This window comes from Dendropsophus ebraccatus, chromosome 4 (genome assembly GCF_027789765.1).
Source record: "Dendropsophus ebraccatus isolate aDenEbr1 chromosome 4, aDenEbr1.pat, whole genome shotgun sequence".
Classification (NCBI taxonomy): Eukaryota; Metazoa; Chordata; class Amphibia; order Anura; family Hylidae; genus Dendropsophus; species Dendropsophus ebraccatus.
In genome coordinates this window covers 168,030,084-168,047,798 of record NC_091457.1, presented here as the reverse complement: position 1 = coordinate 168,047,798, position 17,715 = coordinate 168,030,084, and the positions used below count along the sequence as shown (strand labels likewise).

General features: G+C 47.3%; 2 protein-coding genes across 4 annotated transcripts in view; one reads left to right on the top strand and one right to left on the bottom strand.

Moving 5' to 3' along the window:
• Positions 1-17,032, top strand: part of LOC138790120 (uncharacterized) — a 74,325-nt gene extending 57,293 nt beyond the window's left edge. For both annotated transcript variants that reach the window (XM_069969087.1, XM_069969086.1), the window contains exon 6: positions 16,961-17,032. In XM_069969087.1, coding sequence (XP_069825188.1) covers positions 16,961-16,991 — 31 coding nt within the window. In that variant the 3' untranslated portion in view covers positions 16,992-17,032. The remainder of the gene's footprint in view (positions 1-16,960) is intronic.
• Positions 17,033-17,100: 68 nt separating this feature from the next.
• PLPPR5 (phospholipid phosphatase related 5) overlaps positions 17,101-17,715 on the bottom strand; it is a 257,710-nt gene continuing 257,095 nt past the window's right edge. For both annotated transcript variants that reach the window (XM_069969091.1, XM_069969089.1), the window contains one exon: positions 17,101-17,653. In XM_069969091.1, coding sequence (XP_069825192.1) covers positions 17,621-17,653 — 33 coding nt within the window. In that variant the 3' untranslated portion in view covers positions 17,101-17,620. The remainder of the gene's footprint in view (positions 17,654-17,715) is intronic.

The following is a 17,715-nucleotide window of genomic DNA, read 5'->3' as shown; positions in this document are numbered from 1 at the left end:
TTCTCAGAAGAGACAATGACTGCTTAAGATTTTACATCTGAATGATAATCTACAGGCTGAACTGGATGGAGTCAGAGGTCATGGCTCCTTCAGACGCACAAAGACCTTGTTCAAAATTCTTAGTAATTTTCAAAAAAAAAAAAAAATAATAAAAAAATAATATAAAATAAATAATTGTCTCTTACTACAGTTGAGCAGTATAATTGGCTGCCCGATCCCCACGGTTTGGAGACTGGTCCTTCGTGGAAAGGGGGCAGATGGTCACTCCAATACAAAGATAGTTGGATCTGTATTGGACGTTCTCATGAAAGTTCTTTTTCTTATGATCAGGTCCATTATCTGCCCCAGTCTAATAAGAAGAGAAGGAACTTCTACTTTGGTCCACAGTCCGTAGGAATTCTAGTACGGAAGGTAAAGGGAAGAATCCTGCACAAGAAGGACCAGACGTCTCGGAGGCCTTGGGGATGGGGACAAGAACTTGTGACTACGTCTTTTCTGACTATTTCCATAATGAGAGAGGTCTGTACCAGTGTTATATGAGAGGAAAGGCTGCCATATTGAATTTCACAATCTGAGGAAGGTGCTGTATGTGGGATCTATGACCTGTGGGTCCCTCCTAGAGGGATGTTATGTGACCATGTATACCTGTATATACCTGTATACAGCCTCCTCTGAGGAAGGTGCTGTATGTGGGATCTATGACCTGTGGGTCCCTCCTAGAAGAAGGACGTTATCTGGCCATGTATACCCACATGTACCTGTATGGAGGATATATGATCACCTAACCATGTATACCCGCATGTACCTGTATGGAGGATATATGATCACCTGACCATGTATACCCGCATGTACCTGTATGGAGGATATATGATCACCTGACCATGTATACCCGCATGTAGCTGTCTACAGACAAAAGCTGCATATTCCTTTACATCAAGACCTTTTGTACAAGGCAATTGGCATTCTTTTCAGGTTACAGCCCTTCTGTCTGGAATCATCTTGGCTCCATCTACAGTCACCAAGCTGATGTCTATTGTACTTTGACTGAGAAAATTGAAGCTCCTGATTGTTTCTGGCATGGGACAATTCCTAGGGAGGAGAATAGATCCCCAGTCTGTGACTCTCTCTTCCTCCAGAGAGATTACACAAGTCGGGGTTCTCGGCACTCCCCAGTTGCTGTCACTTCACCTGATACCCTCAGGTCTTATGTCTACACTGGAAATAACACCCAGAGACAAGGATAGCTTTTCCTGCCCAATGGCAGCAGTCTCCCAATGAAGTGGGTAGAGAAAACCATTGATGTATCAAGCACACAGTGGGCGCCAGTATACAGGAGCAGCGGGCAAAGGTAATCCCCATCAGAGATGTTACTGGCATCCAACGTATGATGGGAATAGTAGTCCACTGCAGCACATCTATGGGAAGCTATCAGTATAAGATCAAACCGCATCTAGGATGGAGCATATCCATCTTTATAGGGGCACTAACTCTGTATTATTACTACTGGGGGCAGAGACATTTATAGGGGCACTAGCAGCATTACTACTATAGGCAGAGACATGTATAGGGGCACTAGCAGCATTAGTACTATAGGCAGAGACATTTATAGGGGCACTAGCAGCATTACTACTATAGGCAGAGACATTTATAGGGGCACTAGCAGCATTACTACTGGGGCAGAGACATTTATAGGGGCACTAGCAGCATTACTACTATAGGCAGAGACATTTATAGGGGCACTAGCAGCATTACTACTATAGGCAGAGACATTTATAGGGACACTAGCAGCATTACTACTATAGGCAGAGACATTTATAGGGGCACTAGCAGCATTACTACTATAGGCAGAGACATTTATAGGGGCACTAGCAGCATTACTACTGGGGGCAGGGGCATTTATAGGGGCACTAGCAGCATTACTACTATAGGCAGAGACATTTATAGGGACACTAGCAGCATTACTACTATAGGCAGAGACATTTATAGGGGCACTAGCAGCATTACTACTGGGGGCAGAGACATTTATAGGGGCACTAGCAGCATTACTACTGGGGGCAGAGGCATTTATAGGGGCACTAGCAGCATTACTACTGGGGGCAGAGACATGTATAGGGGCACTAGCAGCATTACTACTGGGGCAGAGACATTTATAGGGGCACTAGCAGCATTACTACTATAGGCAGAGACATTTATAGGGGCACTAGCAGCATTACTACTGGGGGCAGAGACATTTATAGGGGCACTAGCAGCATTACTACTGGGGGCAGAGACATTTATAGGGGCACTAGCAGCATTACTACTGGGGGCAGAGACATTTATAGGGGCACTAGCAGCATTACTACTATAGGCAGAGACATTTATAGGGGCACTAGCAGCATTACTACTATAGGCAGAGACATTTATAGGGGCACTAGCAGCATTACTACTATAGGCAGAGACATTTATAGGGGCACTAGCAGCATTACTACTGGAGGCAGAGACATTTATAGGGGCACTAGCAGCATTACTACTATAGGCAGAGACATTTATAGGGGCACTAGCAGCATTACTACTGGCGGCAGAGACATTTATAGGGGCACTAGCAGCATTACTACTATAGGCAGAGACATTTATAGGGGCACTAGCAGCATTACTACTATAGGCAGAGACATTTATAGGGGCACTAGCAGCATTACTACTATAGGCAGAGACATGTATAGGGGCACTAGCAGCATTACTACTATAGGCAGAGACATTTATAGGGGCACTAGCAGCATTACTACTGGGGGCAGAGACATAGGGGCACTAGCAGCATTACTACTGGGGGCAGAGACATTTATAGGGGCACTAGCAGCATTACTACTATAGGCAGAGACATTTATAGGGGCACTAGCAGCATTACTACTGGGGGCAGAGACATTTATAGGGGCACTAGCAGCATTACTACTGCGGGCAGAGACATTTATAGGGGCACTAGCAGCATTACTACTATAGGCAGAGACATTTATAGGGGCACTAGCAGCATTACTACTGGGGGCAGAGACATTTATAGGGGCACTAGCAGCATTACTACTGCGGGCAGAGACATTTATAGGGGCACTAGCAGCATTACTACTATAGGCAGAGACATTTATAGGGGCACTAGCAGCATTACTACTGGGGGCAGAGACATTTATAGGGGCACTAGGAGCATTACTACTGGGGGCAGAGACATTTATAGGGGCACTAGCAGCATTACTACTATAGGCAGAGACATTTATAGGGGCACTAGCAGCATTACTACTGGGGGCAGAGACATTTATAGGGGCACTAGCAGCATTACTACTGGGGGCAGAGACATTTATAGGGGCACTAGCAGCATTACTACTGGGGGCAGAGACATTTATAGGGGCACTAGCAGCATTACTACTATAGGCAGAGACATTTATAGGGGCACTAGCAGCATTACTACTGGGGGCAGAGACATTTATAGGGGCACTAGCAGCATTACTACTATAGGCAGAGACATTTATAGGGGCACTAGGAGCATTACTACTATAGGCAGAGACATTTATAGGGGCACTAGCAGCATTACTACTATAGGCAGAGACATTTATAGGGGCACTAGCAGCATTACTACTGGGGGCAGAGACATTTATAGGGGCACTAGCAGCATTACTACTGGGGGCAGAGATATTTATAGGGGCACTAGCAGCATTACTACTGGGGCAGAGACATTTATAGGGGCACTAGCAGCATTACTACTATAGGCAGATACATTTATAGGGGCACTAGCAGCATTACTACTGGGGGCAGAGACATTTATAGGGGCACTAGCAGCATTACTACTATAGGCAGAGACATTTATAGGGGCACTAGCAGCATTACTACTATAGGCAGAGACATTTATAGGGGCACTAGCAGCATTACTACTATAGGCAGAGACATTTATAGGGGCACTAGCAGCATTACTACTATAGGCAGAGACATTTATAGGGGCACTAGCAGCATTACTACTGGGGGCAGAGACATTTATAGGGGCACTAGCAGCATTACTACTGGGGGCAGAGACATTTATAGGGGCACTAGCAGCATTACTACTGGGGGCAGAGACATTTATAGGGGCACTAGCAGCATTACTACTGGAGGCAGAGACATTTATAGGGGCACTAGCAGCATTACTACTGGGGGCAGAGACATTTATAGGGGCACTAGCAGCATTACTACTATAGGCAGAGACATTTATAGGGGCACTAGCAGCATTACTACTATAGGCAGAGACATTTATAGGGGCACTAGCAGCATTACTACTATAGGCAGAGGCATTTATAGGGGCACTAGCAGCATTACTACTATAGGCAGAGACATTTATAGGGGCACTAGCAGCATTACTACTGGGTGCAGAGACATTTATAGGGGCACTAGCAGCATTACTACTATAGGCAGAGACATTTATAGGGGCACTAGCAGCATTACTACTATAGGCAGAGACATTTATAGGGGCACTAGCAGCATTACTACTATAGGCAGAGACATTTATAGGGGCACTAGCAGCATTACTACTGGGGGCAGAGACATTTATAGGGGCACTAGCAGCATTACTACTATAGGCAGAGACATTTATAGGGGCACTAGCAGCATTACTACTATAGGCAGAGACATTTATAGGGGCACTAGCAGCATTACTACTATAGGCAGAGACATTTATAGGGGCACTAGCAGCATTACTACTGGGGGCAGAGACATTTATAGGGGCACTAGCAGCATTACTACTATAGGCAGAGGCATTTATAGGGGCACTAGCAGCATTACTACTATAGGCAGGGGCATTTATAGGGGCACTAGCAGCATTACTACTGGGGGCAGAGACATTTATAGGGGCACTAGCAGCATTACTACTGGGGGCAGAGACATTTATAGGGGCACTAGCAGCATTACTACTGGGGGCAGAGACATTTATAGGGGCACTAGCAGCATTACTACTGGGGGCAGAGACATTTATAGGGGCACTAGCAGCATTACTACTATAGGCAGAGACATTTATAGGGGCACTAGCAGCATTACTACTATAGGCAGAGACATTTATAGGGGCACTAGCAGCATTACTACTATAGGCAGAGACATTTATAGGGGCACTAGCAGCATTACTACTATAGGCAGAGACATTTATAGGGGCACTAGCAGCATTACTACTATAGGCAGAGACATTTATAGGGGCACTAGCAGCATTACTACTATAGGCAGAGACATTTATAGGGGCACTAGCAGCATTACTACTATAGGCAGAGACATTTATAGGGGCACTAGCAGCATTACTACTGGGGGCAGAGACATTTATAGGGGCACTAGCAGCATTACTACTATAGGCAGAGACATTTATAGGGGCACTAGCAGCATTACTACTATAGGCAGAGACATTTATAGGGGCACTAGCAGCATTACTACTATAGGCAGAGACATTTATAGGGGCACTAGCAGCATTACTACTGGGGGCAGAGACATTTATAGGGGCACTAGCAGCATTACTACTGGGGGCAGAGACATTTATAGGGGCACTAGCAGCATTACTACTATAGGCAGAGACATTTATAGGGGCACTAGCAGCATTACTACTGGGGGAAGATATATTTATAGGGGCACTAGCAGCATTACTACTGGGGGCAGAGACATTTATAGGGGCACTAGCAGCATTACTACTATAGGCAGAGACATTTATAGGGGCACTAGCAGCATTACTACTGGGGGCAGAGACATTTATAGGGGCACTAGCAGCATTACTACTGGGGGCAGAGACATTTATAGGGGCACTAGCAGCATTACTACTATAGGCAGAGACATTTATAGGGGCACTAGCAGCATTACTACTGGAGGCAGAGACATTTATAGGGGCACTAGCAGCATTACTACTGGGGGCAGAGACATTTATAGGGGCACTAGCAGCATTACTACTGGGGGCAGAGATATTTATAGGGGCACTAGCAGCATTACTACTATAGGCAGAGACATTTATAGGGACACTAGCAGCATTACTACTGGGGGCAGAGACATTTATAGGGGCACTAACAGCATTACTACTGGGGGCAGAGACATTTATAGGGGCACTAGCAGCATTACTACTATAGGCAGAGACATTTATAGGGGCACTAGCAGCATTACTACTGGGGGCAGAGACATTTATAGGGGCACTAGCAGCATTACTACTATAGGCAGAGACATTTATAGGGGCACTAGCAGCATTACTACTATAGGCAGAGACATTTATAGGGCACTAGCAGCATTACTACTGGGGGCAGAGGCATTTATAGGGGCACTAGCAGCATTACTACTGGAGGCAGAGACATTTATAGGGGCACTAGCAGCATTACTACTGGGGGCAGAGACATTTATAGGGGGACTAGCAGCATTACTACTATAGGCAGAGGCATTTATAGGGGCACTAGCAGCATTACTACTATAGGCAGAGACATTTATAGGGCACTAGCAGCATTACTACTGGGGGCAGAGACATTTATAGGGGCACTAGCAGCATTACTACTATAGGCAGAGACATTTATAGGGGCACTAGCAGCATTACTACTGGGGGCAGGGGCATTTATAGGGGCACTAGCAGCATTACTACTGGGGGCAGAGACATATATAGGGGCACTAGCAGCATTACTACTGGGGGCAGAGACATTTATAGGGGCACTAGCAGCATTACTACTGGAGGCAGAGACATTTATAGGGGCACTAGCAGCATTACTACTGGGGGCAGAGACATTTATAGGGGCACTAGCAGCATTACTACTATAGGCAGAGACATTTATAGGGGCACTAGCAGCATTACTACTGGGGGCAGAGACATTTATAGGGGCACTAGCAGCATTACTACTGGGGCAGGGGCATTTATAGGGGCACTAGCAGCATTACTACTGGGGGCAGAGACATTTATAGGGGCACTAGCAGCATTACTACTGGAGGCAGAGACATTTATAGGGGCACTAGCAGCATTACTACTATAGGCAGAGACATTTATAGGGGCACTAGCAGCATTACTACTATAGGCAGAGACATTTATAGGGGCACTAGCAGCATTACTACTATAGGCAGAGGCATTTATAGGGGCACTAGCAGCATTACTACTATAGGCAGAGACATTTATAGGGGCACTAGCAGCATTACTACTGGGGCAGAGACATTTATAGGGACACTAGCAGCATTACTACTGGGGGCAGAGACATTTATAGGGGCACTAGCAGCATTACTACTATAGGCAGAGACATTTATAGGGGCACTAGCAGCATTACTACTGGGGGCAGAGACATTTATAGGGGCACTAGCAGCATTACTACTGGGGGCAGAGACATTTATAGGGGCACTAGCAGCATTACTACTATAGGCAGAGACATTTATAGGGGCACTAGCAGCATTACTACTGGGGGCAGAGACATTTATAGGGGCACTAGCAGCATTACTACTGGGGGCAGAGACATTTATAGGGGCACTAGCAGCATTACTACTATAGGCAGAGACATTTATAGGGGCACTAGCAGCATTACTACTGGGGGCGGAGACATTTATAGGGGCACTAGCAGCATTACTACTATAGGCAGAGACATTTATAGGGGCACTAGCAGCATTACTACTATAGGCAGAGACATTTATAGGGGCACTAGCAGCATTACTACTATAGGCAGAGACATTTATAGGGGCACTAGCAGCATTACTACTGGGGGCAGAGACATTTATAGGGGCACTAGCAGCATTACTACTATAGGCAGAGACATTTATAGGGGCACTAGCAGCATTACTACTATAGGCAGAGACATTTATAGGGGCACTAGCAGCATTACTACTGGGGGCAGGGGCATTTATAGGGGCACTAGCAGCATTACTACTGGGGGCAGAGACATTTATAGGGGCACTAGCAGCATTACTACTATAGGCAGAGACATTTATAGGGGCACTAGCAGCATTACTACTATAGGCAGAGACATTTATAGGGCACTAGCAGCATTAGTACTGGGGGCAGAGGCATTTATAGGGGCACTAGCAGCATTACTACTGGGGGCAGAGACATTTATAGGGGCACTAGCAGCATTACTACTGGGGGCAGAGACATTTATAGGGGCACTAGCAGCATTACTACTGGGGCAGAGGCATTTATAGGGGCACTAGCAGCATTACTACTGGGGGCAGAGACATTTATAGGGGCACTAGCAGCATTACTACTGGGGGCAGAGACATTTATAGGGGCACTAGCAGCATTACTACTATAGGCAGAGACATTTATAGGGGCACTAGCAGCATTACTACTGGGGGCAGAGACATGTATAGGGGCACTAGCAGCATTACTACTGGGGGCAGAGACATTTATAGGGGCACTAGCAGCATTACTACTATAGGCAGAGACATTTATAGGGGCACTAGCAGCATTACTACTGGGGGCAGAGACATTTATAGGGGCACTAGCAGCATTACTACTATAGGCAGAGACATTTATAGGGGCACTAGCAGCATTACTACTATAGGCAGAGACATTTATAGGGGCACTAGCAGCATTACTACTATAGGCAGGGGCATTTATAGGGGCACTAGCAGCATTACTACTATAGGCAGAGACATTTATAGGGGCACTAGCAGCATTACTACTGGGGGCAGAGACATTTATAGGGGCACTAGCAGCATTACTACTATAGGCAGAGACATTTATAGGGGCACTAGCAGCATTACTACTGGAGGCAGAGACATTTATAGGGGCACTAGCAGCATTACTACTATAGGCAGAGACATTTATAGGGGCACTAGCAGCATTACTACTGGGGGCAGAGACATTTATAGGGGCACTAGCAGCATTACTACTGGGGGCAGAGACATTTATAGGGGCACTAGCAGCATTACTACTGGGGGCAGGGGCATTTATAGGGGCACTAGCAGCATTACTACTGGGGGCAGAGACATTTATAGGGGCACTAGCAGCATTACTACTATAGGCAGAGACATTTATAGGGGCACTAGCAGCATTACTACTATAGGCAGAGACATTTATAGGGGCACTAGCAGCATTACTACTATAGGCAGGGGCATTTATAGGGGCACTAGCAGCATTACTACTGGGGGCAGAGGCATTTATAGGGGCACTAGCAGCATTACTACTGGGGGCAGAGACATTTATAGGGGCACTAGCAGCATTACTACTGGGGGCAGAGACATTTATAGGGGCACTAGCAGCATTACTACTATAGGCAGAGACATTTATAGGGGCACTAGCAGCATTACTACTGGGGGCAGAGACATTTATAGGGGCACTAGCAGCATTACTACTGGGGGCAGAGACATTTATAGGGGCACTAGCAGCATTACTACTGGAGGCAGAGACATTTATAGGGGCACTAGCAGCATTACTACTGGAGGCAGGGGCATTTATAGGGGCACTAACAGCATTACTACTGGGGGCAGAGACATTTATAGGGGCACTAGCAGCATTACTACTGGAGGCAGGGGCATTTATAGGGGCACTAACAGCATTACTACTGGGGGCAGAGACATTTATAGGGGCACTAGCAGCATTACTACTGGGGGCAGAGACATTTATAGGGGCACTAGCAGCATTACTACTATAGGCAGAGACATTTATAGGGGCACTAGCAGCATTACTACTATAGGCAGAGACATTTATAGGGGCACTAGCAGCATTACTACTATAGGCAGAGACATTTATAGGGGCACTAGCAGCATTACTACTGGGGGCAGAGACATTTATAGGGACACTAGCAGCATTACTACTGGGGGCAGAGGCATTTATAGGGGCACTAGCAGCATTACTACTATAGGCAGAGACATTTATAGGGGCACTAGCAGCATTACTACTATAGGCAGAGACATTTATAGGGGCACTAGCAGCATTACTACTGGGGGCAGAGACATTTATAGGGGCACTAGCAGCATTACTACTGGGGGCAGAGACATTTATAGGGGCACTAGCAGCATTACTACTATAGGCAGAGACATTTATAGGGGCACTAGCAGCATTACTACTATAGGCAGAGACATTTATAGGGCACTAGCAGCATTACTACTGGGGGCAGAGACATTTATAGGGGCACTAGCAGCATTACTACTGGAGGCAGAGACATTTATAGGGGCACTAGCAGCATTACTACTATAGGCAGAGACATTTATAGGGGCACTAGCAGCATTACTACTATAGGCAGAGGCATTTATAGGGGCACTAACAGCATTACTACTGGGGGCAGAGACATTTATAGGGCACTAGCAGCATTACTACTGGAGGCAGAGACATTTATAGGGGCACTAGCAGCATTACTACTGGAGGCAGAGACATTTATAGGGGCACTAGCAGCATTACTACTATAGGCAGAGACATTTATAGGGGCACTAGCAGCATTACTACTATAGGCAGAGGCATTTATAGGGGCACTAACAGCATTACTACTGGGGGCAGAGACATTTATAGGGGCACTAGCAGCATTACTACTGGGGGCAGAGGCATTTATAGGGGCACTAGCAGCATTACTACTATAGGCAGAGACATTTATAGGGGCACTAGCAGCATTACTACTATAGGCAGAGACATTTATAGGGGCACTAGCAGCATTACTACTGGGGGCAGAGACATTTATAGGGACACTAGCAGCATTACTACTGGGGGCAGAGACATTTATAGGGGCACTAGCAGCATTACTACTGGGGGCAGAGGCATTTATAGGGGCACTAGCAGCATTACTACTATAGGCAGAGACATTTATAGGGGCACTAGCAGCATTACTAATGGGGGCAGAGACATTTATAGGGGCACTAGCAGCATTACTACTGGGGGCAGAGACATTTATAGGGGCACTAGCAGCATTACTACTGGAGGCAGAGACATTTATAGGGGCACTAGCAGCATTACTACTGGAGGCAGGGGCATTTATAGGGGCACTAACAGCATTACTACTGGGGGCAGAGACATTTATAGGGGCACTAGCAGCATTACTACTGGGGGCAGAGGCATTTATAGGGGCACTAGCAGCATTACTACTGGGGGCAGAGACATTTATAGGGGCACTAGCAGCATTACTACTATAGGCAGAGACATTTATAGGGGCACTAGCAGCATTACTACTGGGGGCAGAGACATTTATAGGGGCACTAGCAGCATTACTACTGGAGGCAGAGACATTTATAGGGGCACTAGCAGCATTACTACTGGGGGCAGAGACATTTATAGGGGCACTAGCAGCATTACTACTATAGGCAGAGACATTTATAGGGGCACTAGCAGCATTACTACTATAGGCAGAGACATTTATAGGGGCACTAGCAGCATTACTACTATAGGCAGAGACATTTATAGGGCACTAGCAGCATTACTACTGGGGGCAGAGACATTTATAGGGAGACTAGCAGCATTACTACTGGGGGCAGAGACATTTATAGGGGCACTAGCAGCATTACTACTGGGGGCAGAGACATTTATAGGGGCACTAGCAGCATTACTACTGGGGGCAGAGACATTTATAGGGACACTAGCAGCATTACTACTGGGGGCAGAGACATTTATAGGGGCACTAGCAGCATTACTACTATAGGCAGAGACATTTATAGGGGCACTAGCAGCATTACTACTATAGGCAGAGACATTTATAGGGGCACTAGCAGCATTACTACTGGGGGCAGAGACATTTATAGGGGCACTAGCAGCATTACTACTGGAGGCAGAGACATTTATAGGGGCACTAGCAGCATTACTACTGGGGGCAGAGACATTTATAGGGGCACTAGCAGCATTACTACTGGGGGCAGAGACATTTATAGGGGCACTAGCAGCATTACTACTATAGGCAGAGACATTTATAGGGGCACTAGCAGCATTACTACTGGGGGCAGAGACATTTATAGGGGCACTAGCAGCATTACTACTATAGGCAGAGACATTTATAGGGGCACTAGCAGCATTACTACTGGGGGCAGAGACATTTATAGGGGCACTAGCAGCATTACTACTATAGGCAGAGGCATTTATAGGGGCACTAACAGCATTACTACTGGGGGCAGAGACATTTATAGGGGCACTAGCAGCATTACTACTGGGGGCAGAGGCATTTATAGGGGCACTAGCAGCATTACTACTATAGGCAGAGACATTTTATAGGGGCACTAGCAGCATTACTACTGGGGGCAGAGACATTTATAGGGGCACTAGCAGCATTACTACTGGGGGCAGAGACATTTATAGGGGCACTAGCAGCATTACTACTATAGGCAGAGACATTTATAGGGGCACTAGCAGCATTACTACTGGGGGCAGAGACATTTATAGGGGCACTAGCAGCATTACTACTATAGGCAGAGACATTTATAGGGCACTAGCAGCATTACTACTGGGGGCAGAGGCATTTATAGGGGCACTAGCAGCATTACTACTATAGGCAGAGACATTTATAGGGGCACTAGCAGCATTACTACTATAGGCAGAGACATTTATAGGGGCACTAGCAGCATTACTACTGGGGGCAGAGACATTTATAGGGGCACTAGCAGCATTACTAATGGGGGCAGAGACATTTATAGGGGCACTAGCAGCATTACTACTGGGGGCAGAGACATTTATAGGGGCACTAGCAGCATTACTACTATAGGCAGAGACATTTATAGGGGCACTAGCAGCATTACTACTGGAGGCAGGGGCATTTATAGGGGCACTAACAGCATTACTACTGGGGGCAGAGACATTTATAGGGGCACTAGCAGCATTACTACTGGGGGCAGAGGCATTTATAGGGGCACTAGCAGCATTACTACTGGGGGCAGAGACATTTATAGGGGCACTAGCAGCATTACTACTATAGGCAGAGACATTTATAGGGGCACTAGCAGCATTACTACTGGGGGCAGAGACATTTATAGGGGCACTAGCAGCATTACTACTGGAGGCAGAGACATTTATAGGGGCACTAGCAGCATTACTACTGGGGGCAGAGACATTTATAGGGGCACTAGCAGCATTACTACTATAGGCAGAGACATTTATAGGGGCACTAGCAGCATTACTACTATAGGCAGAGACATTTATAGGGGCACTAGCAGCATTACTACTGGGGGCAGAGACATTTATAGGGGCACTAGCAGCATTACTACTGGGGGCAGAGACATTTATAGGGGCACTAGCAGCATTACTACTATAGGCAGAGACATTTATAGGGGCACTAGCAGCATTACTACTATAGGCAGAGACATTTATAGGGCACTAGCAGCATTACTACTGGGGGCAGAGACATTTATAGGGAGACTAGCAGCATTACTACTGGGGGCAGAGACATTTATAGGGGCACTAGCAGCATTACTACTGGGGGCAGAGACATTTATAGGGGCACTAGCAGCATTACTACTGGGGGCAGAGACATTTATAGGGACACTAGCAGCATTACTACTGGAGGCAGAGACATTTATAGGGACACTAGCAGCATTACTACTGGGGGCAGAGACATTTATAGGGGCACTAGCAGCATTACTACTATAGGCAGAGACATTTATAGGGGCACTAGCAGCATTACTACTATAGGCAGAGACATTTATAGGGGCACTAGCAGCATTACTACTGGGGGCAGAGACATTTATAGGGGCACTAGCAGCATTACTACTATAGGCAGAGACATTTATAGGGGCACTAGCAGCATTACTACTATAGGCAGAGACATTTATAGGGACACTAGCAGCATTACTTCTGGGGGCAGAGACATTTATAGGGGCACTAGCAGCATTACTTCTGGGGGCAGGGGCATTTTGTCTGCTGGCAATCTATGCTGCGATGTAACCCTGTCGGAGGAACGGTCTCTGGACCAGAAGCTTTTTGGTAAATCGCATGGACGGCCTATTCTTCCTATTGAAGGGTCACATTGGGAAACCTTTTTTCCTCACTCCCAATAAGCCCAGAGTCTTGCAGAATCTCAGACAAGGTTGGGCCTTGGTCGGCCTCATTTGCCCCTATTGACCCAAGAGGGCATGGTTCACAATGGTGAGCCCCCTGCCTAAGAATCTTCTGGGAAGTCTCCCAGTCTCCCCAGCTACTGACTCCGAGCAGCAGAGATTACTCCCAGCGTCCCTGCCAGGTGTGGGCAGAGGCTAAAAATCTTGCAGCAAGTAGCAAGTCTCTGGTTCCATGATGGCCTCTTATTATCTAAAAGCATGGCGCTAATTCCATAGGAATAATCTGGAGGCTTCTGTATACCCTCAGTTAATAACAAGAGGGCAGGCTTGTCCGAAGCTTGACTGCCATCAACAAGGTGGGAATTAATATGCTGTCAAAGTGGTGACCGCTCTTCTGCAGTCCAGAGCCACAACTGCCTACAGAACCTACCTGAAGGTAAAGAAGATGTTTGAAGCCTGGTGGGTGAAAGTCTCTTCCACATTTCCATTGTTACAATCCATTACTCCTGCCAACACGGGAGAGGAGGAGCTTCATCCCTTAGATGTGGGAAGGGCTTGGAGCATGGATATTGAACGGACAAACTCCTTTGGGTAATCTAACCACTTGGTTTTATCCTTTGCAGGGAAAAACAAAGGATGCAAGTCATCCAAAGCTTCTCTGTCCATATGGATAAGGGAAGTCGTCTCCATATGCTACCAAGAAGCGGGATTACAAGTACCTGATGCAATCACATTCAATGAGGGCAATATCATCCACATGGGCTGAAAAAAGATCTTGGAACAAATATGCAGGACTGCTTCATGGTCGTCCGTCATTACCTTTGTCAAGCACTATAGACTAGATATTCACGAGTCTGATCAACCAGTTTTTGGCTCAGCCATTCTGTCTTCTGTAATGTAATGGCCCTCCCTAGTCTGTTTTCATAGCTTGCTATATCCCCATTCGTGCTGCTGCTGAGGACGTAAAGGAAAGGATAATTTTTTACTCACCGTAAATTTTCTTTCCTGTAGTCCGAAGCAGCAGCACAGACTTCCCGCCCTGATTTAAACAAACTATTATTTATGCAGCATACCTTGATTGTTTTAATGCCTTAAGATTTTATTATGAATTTAAATTTTTTTGTCATTAGAAGGGTCTGTATGGCCTTCTTATAGGGCTCCTAATCAATCTTCTTTTATTAGTACCATCTGTCCTACCATTGCAGGAAGATAGGATCTTCCCCATTCGTGCTGCTGCTTCGGACTACAGGAAAGAAAATTTACGGTGAGTAAAAAATTATCCTTTACTTGTTATTATCTATTCAGTCTCCTTCCCCCAGTTCTCAGCTGCTGCTTTCTGCTGAAGACACAAAAATCTGTGTGTGAGCTATTTACCTTCTGTCTCCCCCTCCTCCCCTCCCTTCTGAGACTGATGATGTAAACAAGTCCCTGTCTCCAACTTTGCAGAACCTTTATAATGCTGGAGGGTTAATCACAGTGAGTTCATCATAATTTCAAAGTTGCAGATAGGGACTTGTTTACATCAGCTGTCTCAAAGGGGAGTGGGGAGGAGGGGGAGACAGAGAGAAAAGCTCACACACAGATTTTTGTGTCTTCAGCAGAAAACAGCAGCTGAGAACTGGGGGAAGGAGACTGAATTCATAATAACAAGTATGGAAGGAATTGTTAGTCTCACCATGGGCAGCAGCAGATCAGAAGTTATGTCTGAGCGGAATACCCCTTTAATGTTACCTAACAAGGAAAGAAAAGGCAGGATAAAAGGGAATCTCTGGGGATCTACTACTTGTTCCATCTTGCAGCCATTGTCGCTCTAAAGCTACTGTGTATAGTATAGTGTGTGGATGACTGTAGCGACTATCGTATCGATGTATAAAACTCCTTAAATCTATGGAGAAATGAACAGAAAAAGCAAATCTCATTTGGAGTCTCGTCTCCCCTCATCCTCCCCTGCTCCTCCTCATCTTTCCTTGTGATTTCTCCCTTGTCCTCCCTCGCACTGAATCCTCATGTGCCCCCCCCGCACTGAATCCCCACTCGTCCTCTCTCGCCCCCCCAATGCTTCCTTGCACTAAATGCCCACTCATCCCCCCTCGTCCCCCCTCGTCCACTCTCGTCCCCCCTCGTCCACTCTCGTCCGCCCTCTTCCTCCCTTGTGCCCCCTCGTCCTCCCTCCCCCCATCTCGTCCCCCCTCGTCCCCCCTCGTCCTCCCTCCCCCCATCTCATCCCCCCTCGTCCTCCCCTGTTCTCCCTCATCCCCCCTCGTCCTCCCTCGCACCCCCTTGTCCTCCCTCATCCCCTCTCGTCCTCCCTCGCACCCCCTTGTCCTCCCTCATCCCCTCTTCCTCCCTCGTGTCCCCTTGTCCTCCCTCATCCCCCCTTGTGCCCCCTCGCCTCCTTGTCCCCCCTCGCGCCCCCTCGTCCTCCCTCGTCCCCCCTCGTCCTCCCTCGTCCTCCCCTGTCCCTCCTCGTTCCCCCTCGTCCTCCTTCGTCCCCCCTCATCCTCCCTCGTCCTCCTTCATCCCCCCTCGTCCTCCTTCATCCCTCCTCGTCCTCCTTCATCCCCCCTCATCCTCCCCTGTCCCCCCCCTCATCCCCCCTCGTCCTCCCTCGTCCTCCTTCATCCTCTCTCGTACTCCTTCATCCCCCCTGTCCCCCCTTGTCCTCCTTTATCCCCCCTGTCCCCCCTCATCCTCCCTCATCCTCCCCTGTCCCCCCTCGTCCTCCCCTGTCCCCCCTCGTCCCCCCTCTTCCTCCCCATCCCCCCCTGTCCCCCCTCATCCTCCCTCGTCCTCCCCTGTCCCTCCTCGTCCTCCTTCATCCCCCCTCGTCCTCCCTCATCCCCCCTTGTCCTCCCTCTTCCTCCCTCTTCCTCCTCATCCCCCCTCGTCCCCCCTCATCCTCCCTCATCCCCCCTCGTCCTCCTTCATCCCCCCTCGTCCTCCTTCATCCCCCCTCGTCCTCCCTCATCCCCCCTCGTCCTCCCTCTTCCTCCTCATCCTCCCTCGTCCCCCCTCATCCTGAATCCCCACTCGCCGCATTCGCCGCCACTTGTCGGATCCTGTTGTTTCTCACATACGCTTTCCTCCCCAGATTCATGGAGGCCGAGCCAGTGAAGACATGAAACAAGAAGACTTCCCTTTGATCCACGCCAGACAAGTTTCCAAATAAATAAATTTTTAATTATGATACATTAATTATTACAGTAAAAATTTGCATTTTTTTCCCTTCAAAACATAAGCACCAGTCTTGATATAACATAAAGTATAAATCATATAGTGAAATAGATAGCAAAATACCATGTGCAAACAGTATGTAGCACAAAACATAAAGAATTCTGGGTTGTTTTCTCTTTTGTACATACTGAATTATTACTAGATGGGGACAGGTCCATGCGGAATTAGCTCCAAGAAACTTTTTCTTTCTTAAAGGTGATTGTTAGAAAGTCCGAAGATGTGACCTACGGTGGGGGACTGTACATGATTGATTAGAAGGGACCAAGAGTGGTGGGAGGCGGACATACTGACTAGCTCACATTTCTAACACACCTTCAATGGTTCTCTGAAAAAGTAAGGAAAACAAGTTACAAAACGACCTTCAGAGGCGACAATATTGTAGAGACTGTAGAAATCATTAACTAGAGCGGATACTGTAGCGTCTGCTTCCCGCTCGCTTCAAATAGGTCTCGCTTGAGATGAGTGAACTGTGAAGAGGGAGGAGGTCCAGTGCAGAGAGAAGGCGTCCGCTTCAACATCATGTGACTTCCGCAAAGGCGGTGAGGTGGTTCTGAAGAGAGAGAGAGAGAGGAACCAAGTTAGGTGGACGACGTCTCGGAAACAACGGCAGCA